Source organism: Condylura cristata, unplaced genomic scaffold, assembly GCF_000260355.1.
Source record: "Condylura cristata isolate star-nosed mole 26May11 unplaced genomic scaffold, ConCri1.0 scaffold00030, whole genome shotgun sequence".
In the NCBI taxonomy this organism is placed as follows: domain Eukaryota; kingdom Metazoa; phylum Chordata; class Mammalia; order Eulipotyphla; family Talpidae; genus Condylura; species Condylura cristata.
This window is the reverse complement of record NW_004567131.1, coordinates 19013697-19019696: the sequence shown is the minus strand read 5'-3', so window position 1 is coordinate 19019696 and position 6000 is coordinate 19013697. Positions and strand designations below refer to the sequence as shown.

Sequence of the window (6000 nt, the reverse complement as noted above, 5' to 3'; positions counted from 1 at the left end):
GGGATTGCTGGGTCGTAGGGAAGCTCCATGTTTAGCAGCTTGAGGAACCTCCAGACAGTTTTCCATAGTGATGTGTTGTTTTTTGTTGTGGTACCACTTAGGTCCTGAGGACTAATTGAACAAGATCAGAGTTAGTGTGGGGTAACTAATAACATCTTCATTGGTAAAATCCGCTAACACAAAGGCAAGGTAGTGGCATCATTGTATGCAGCTTCTGGGTCAAAGCCTCTCCATTTTGACTGTCCTTATATACAATTCTCACACTCTTCAGGAATTTTTATATTTTCCATCTCTCCCAGAAATGACTTTAATTGTAATGCCCTACTTGTAAAAGTCACTCTAAAAGAAAAAATTATATATGTACAATATAAGAATGTCTTATACATGTTTTTTGATATAGGATTTCCTGTCACATTCATATGTGACAACTGAAAAAAATACTATAAAATGAAAAAAACAAAAACTCTAGCTTTTCTGAGTTACTATTCCTTTATCAAGAAGTTAAAATTTTTTAAGAGTTCACTGGCCATACTATGGACAGCTAGAATGATTAGTTAAAATTCTTAGAACTATGCTTTCATGCCACAAAACTTCCTATGGCATTAAAATCTGTTTCCTGAATCTCTTCAAAACCATTCAAATTGCCCAAGACTCCTGTGTGGTGTGGTATGTCATAATTGGCCTTGGGGACCAGGCTGAACCAATCTCTTTTGGCTCACCCTGTATTGCTGGCCTTTGGCAGTTTGTTTTGGCTGTACAGAGAGCTCTTGCTCTGAGCCAAAGTTTTAGGTAAACTAAATAAAGGACAGAGCTCACAGTGGTGAGATCACGTAAGTTTAATGACATCCAAATGCAGAGAATTCAGGCCAAGGTGCTCAAAGGGATGTAGGATTTCAATTCCATTCCTTTGTTTCCACTCAGATTTTCCACTGCATGTGGGCAGCTCATGAGACATGGGTAGGGTTTTATCTAAGAAGACTTTCCTATCCAGTTCAGCCCTACCCAAGTAGTTACATAACTACAGTTATAATTAGTGGCAGTGAATAACAAGACAGCTGTAACTTTTTGCTCCCCTCTCCCTTGTCTTTCTCTCCCTCTGTCCTCTGCCTTTCTTTCCTCTTCTTCCTTCACTTTCTCCTCTTGTCCTGCATTTCTTCCTTCCTCCCTCCCACCTTTCATCTTTCTCTACATATGCTAATAATGATAATAAAGGAAGGAATCAGTGATGCTTTACCCTTAGATGTTAAATCATGAAATGATTTGATCTTCATTGTCACTCATTATTTCAATTAAATATATCCAGAAATCAAAATTCATGAATTAAAAAAAATCATACAACCACTGATCTCCAGCAACAATTTCTGGTAAAGGCAAAATCCACAGTCAGTAAAATTGCTGAATGAGATCAATAATTCCTTGTTTGTTAGGTATCAGAATGAAGCATTCCCAAGAGACAGAAATGTGGGACCAGATGTAGTTACCATCCCAGAAGGTAAGAAATGGTGACTTTCACACTTTCTAAGAAAATCTTCAGAAATTATTCCCTCTGCTAGAAATGGCATGGCGAGAAATCAAATGCATCCAGCACTTTGAACAGTACATCACCCCCGTCTTAGTTTGGTTTCTATTTTGTATGGCTTATTTATGTCAAAAAGTTTCATTCTAAAAACCAGCAAATTGGCCCTCCCTGGTGGCGCAGTGGGTTAAAACACAGCACTGAGAATCTAAAGCTGCTTCTGCATGAGTTCAATTCCCGCCTGCCCCGGAGGTGACCACATGGTGTGGCAGACCTCTCCTGACCCGCCCGCTGCTCCCCTCAGCAGTGTACTTCGTCGATCTGCCTGTTCTGTTCCCCACTCTGTCTCTGGTGAAGCCTCTCACCACCCCTGAGCCTCTGGCCTGTACCCCAGTTCTGTATGCACAAATAAATAAATCTTTAAAAAAAAAAAAAAAACCAGCAAATTGTCTTTCACCTTCAGGGCAAGGTCTTGAGCAAATTACAAGGCAGTAGACAGAATAAGTGGTCAGGTAGTTCTCCTTAGTGTAAATACTTATCAACTCTGTTTTATAGATTATGTTCAGTAATGAAAGGAGCTTAGGTGAACCATTAAAAATCATTCTGGAAAAGGCATAAAATTAAAAAAAAATTAAGCATAATTAATGCATTTTCCCATGCAAAAAGTCTGGATCCATGTATGACTCGGTTATCTAGCTAGCTCTGTGAATTCTAGTCCACTAATCTCTTTGCATATTAAGTTATTGTGAGAATTTTTTTTAAAGATTTATTTATTTATTCATGCAGAACTGGGCTACAGGCCAGAGATGTGGAGGGTGAGAGGATTCACCAGGTACATAGTGGGGAGCAGAACAGACAGATCAACAAAGTACACTGCTGAGGGGAGCAGCGGGCGGGTAAGGAGAGGTCTGCCACGCCATGTGGTCACCTCCGGGGCAGGTGGGGATCGAACTCATGCGGAAGTGGCTTAAGCTTCATAGTGCAGTGCTTTAACCCACTGCGCCACCAGGGAAGGCCCTATTGTGAGAATTTTTTAAAAATAATATAATAGTTTATTTTTACATCATTTTGTGCATTTTTTCTATCTCAGTTGAAATCCCCATGGGCTTCCCATCACCAAATCACCCATGTGCCATCACCATAGTCCAGTGCACTTCCCTCCCCTTACCGTTTTTGATCCCATTCCCCATTTCGCCCCCATAAAATGTCTCTGGTATATAGTTGCTCATTATTATTATTATTATTCTCTCCCCTGGTCCTTTATACTCTTGCTGTGAGTGAAACCATCCATTATTTTTCCTTTTCTTTCTGGCTTATTTCACTAAGCATGATCCCTTCCAGCTCCATCCATGTTGCTGCAAAAATCATGTGTTTATTTATTTATTTTTTGGTTGCTGAGTAATATTCCATTGTGTCTATGTACCACATCTTTTTAATCCAGTTCATCCACTTTTGGGCATTTGGGTTATTTCCATGTCTTTCCAATTGTAAGTAAAGCAGCAGTAAACATGGGGGTGCAGGTATCTTTTTGAATCAGTGTTTTTGTGTCTTTTGGGTAGATACCGAGGAGTGGGATTGCTGGGTCATATGGAAGCTCCATGTTTAGCAGTTTGAGAAACCTCCAATCAGTTTTCCATAGTGGTTATACTAGTTTGCATTCCCAGCAGCAGTACAGGAGAGTTCCTTTTTTTCCACACCCTTGCCAACATTTGTTGTTGCTAGTTGTTTTAAGATGTGCCATTCTCTATTGTGAGAGTTTCAAATGTTAACTATAGTTCTTTTGGTTGGAAAGAAATATACCAAAATGGTAATAGATATATATTTTTAATACATTTTGTGTTTAGGGATGAAACCATGGGTGACTTCTAATTTTCCTACTTAGGAAAATTTCTTAACAGCTCTTCAATGGATATGTACCATTTGCAAATGAAAACAGGAAGAAAAATATTTTAAGTATATCCCAGTTTATTCTGGTAATAAATTATTCTTGTCTTTATATAATAGACCTCTAGTAACAACTTTAAACTAGACTCCTCTTTTGTTAGCCACCAGTATCATGTAATATTCATTTGGCTACCTACCCATCCAAATTAGAACCATAGTGCCAAGAGATGTAAAGCAGATTAAAACAATATCTTTTTTTTTTTTTAAAGATTTATTTATGCACACAAGAACTGTGGTACAGGCTAGAGGTGTGTATGTTGTGAGGGAGAGGGTGAGAGGATTCACCAGAGACAGAGTGGGGAACAGAACAGGCAGATCAACTGAAACACACTGCTGAAGGGGGCAGCATGAGGGTCAGGAGAGCTCTGCCGTACCATGTGGGTCACAGCCCTGGTTAGGGATGGAACTCATGCTGCAGAGGCTGCATAGTGCTGTGCTTTAACCTGTTGTGCCACCAGGAAGGGCACTGTAAAGACAGTTTAAACTTGAGATTTCTGTCTCCATGAGTTCATAGTCTCATTATGAACTATGGGTGGGGCGGGGAAAGATTAGCATATCTATGACAGCTTTAGTTAAGTGGCAAAAGAAAAAATTCAGTGAGAATTTGTTCAGGTAAGGACTGCTAACTAGATAAGAGTGGGTGAGAATAGGATACCTCTAAAGTGAGATGAAGTTAAACAGAAAAGGAAGAATAGGAGCAAGTAGGCCAGGGTGGATCATGGGAAGTGTTTTGACCAACCAATGAGAAAGCTGATGGTACAAAGAAATCAGCTGCCATGAAAAAAGGTGAGAGGTTGTGGAAAGCTTGAAGATATGTCCTCTTTAGGGAGAACCAGTAGGACACGGGGGCCAGGAAGAACATAAAATCAAAGCTAATCATCAGATTTAGGGCATGGGCAACTGAATGTTCCTGAAAGCAAAGAAGAAATGCATTTGCATTAACAATCCAGTGATGTATTAACAAGTTTCTGAAGAGACTTCTCAGTCTCGGAGAGGCAAAAAGAATTCAGCCTTATCTTTGAAGCCTACTCAAGATAATCATGAGGAATTTATTACAAAACTAATCGTGGGATGATTTTTTTGGGTAGTTCAAAGTTTGGATTTGACCTTCATTGGATTTTTCTTGTGCTTCTGATAAAGCTGAGGTATTTTATATAACAGATGAGTTGCTAGACAATCTTTAGAGATGCTGTATGAAAAAAGACCATGAGTGGCATAGGGTTAAGTTGAGGTTAAGGACTCTAGGATGGACAATGTGCAACTTGTTCAAGTGAGGTGGTTGCCAGCACTGTCGAAAAGAATATATGTAGGTGCGCCAGAGAGTTAAGATTGGAAATAACTGCAGGAAATAAAACTTCTAGAACTCTGGTGTTCTTCAGCTACTCAACTATTATTATCCACATCCAAGTCCCTGCTAGAGTATCCTTTGACCCAGAAAACTGTCTCTGCAAGTTTGGATAATATTACTGTTAAATTTGCATGGGTACCCTCATGACCTGCTTTCCTATAATTAATAGAACCTGTTTGGTTTATCTACATAGTCTTTTATCAATCTAAATCTATCAGTGGATTTTCTCAATATGGCAGTTAGACCTATATTTTCCTTATTTTATTTTTTATTTCTAAATTTTCCTTCTTTTATTCATTGACAAACATTTCCTGAGCATCTATCCTGTATCAATTAGGCACTGTGTTGAGGGCTGGATGCAACGATGAATAAGCCATTTTTGCTGCACTGTGAGGGGGCCACCCAACCTAATCTGAGATTTACATAGTGGGACCTGGTAGGGTCTAGACTAGATCTATTTTTTTCAGGTTTCATCCTTCAAGATTCAGCTTATGTCCCAATCTCTACAGAGATGTTCTTAATTTTTCTAGTTCATTTTTCTTTTCTATTCATGTTTTAGCATTAAAAGTACTGCTGGACCCATTATTCACTTCATCATCAGTTTATTTTGTTATTTCAACTGAATTGTGAGAGTGGGGAGACTGTATTAGTCAGGGTTCTCCAAGAAATAGAACCTATAGGAGATACAAGGAATCTCTAAAGAGGTAGATTATTAATGAGACTGACAAGTCCTAAGATCTGTCATTAGCAAGTTGGATAGACCAGGGCTTGAGTTCCACTTTAAAAGTAGCCTTGGGATGTAAAAAGAACTGATATTTTGGCTTAAGTCCAAAGACAAGAAAAGCTATTGTCCTACCCCAGCAGTCAGGCAGGAGGAGTTCTCCCTTATTTGAGGGAGGGTCAGCCTTTTTACTCCATTCGTATCTTTAGCGAATTGGCTGAGGCCTACTCACATTTGGAAGAGGAATCTGCTTTGCTCAGTCTACTGATTCAATGTTTAATCACATCCAAAAGCATTCTCATCAACACACAATACTGCTTGACCAAGTATTTGGGCAGCCATTAGTCCAGTCAAGTGGCACATAAAATCAGTGATTATGAATGAAGGTCTAACAATGTTGCAAGGCCCTTTAGCAGTAGTAGCATCTGACTTATATCCAGTGCCAGTCATGGAATCTTTTCCACAGTGACT

At 39.2% G+C, this 6000-nt stretch overlaps 2 protein-coding genes across 2 annotated transcripts in view; one reads left to right on the top strand and one right to left on the bottom strand.

Annotated features, from left to right (window-relative positions):
- Window positions 1-6000, top strand: part of LOC101626439 (protein artemis) — a 73844-nt gene that overhangs the window by 21727 nt on the left and 46117 nt on the right. The window lies entirely within an intron of this gene.
- Window positions 1-6000, bottom strand: part of OLAH (oleoyl-ACP hydrolase) — a 29576-nt gene that overhangs the window by 23395 nt on the left and 181 nt on the right. The window contains exon 2 of the mRNA XM_004691107.1: window positions 4200-4370. Coding sequence (XP_004691164.1) covers window positions 4200-4370 — 171 coding nt within the window. The remainder of the gene's footprint in view (window positions 1-4199; window positions 4371-6000) is intronic.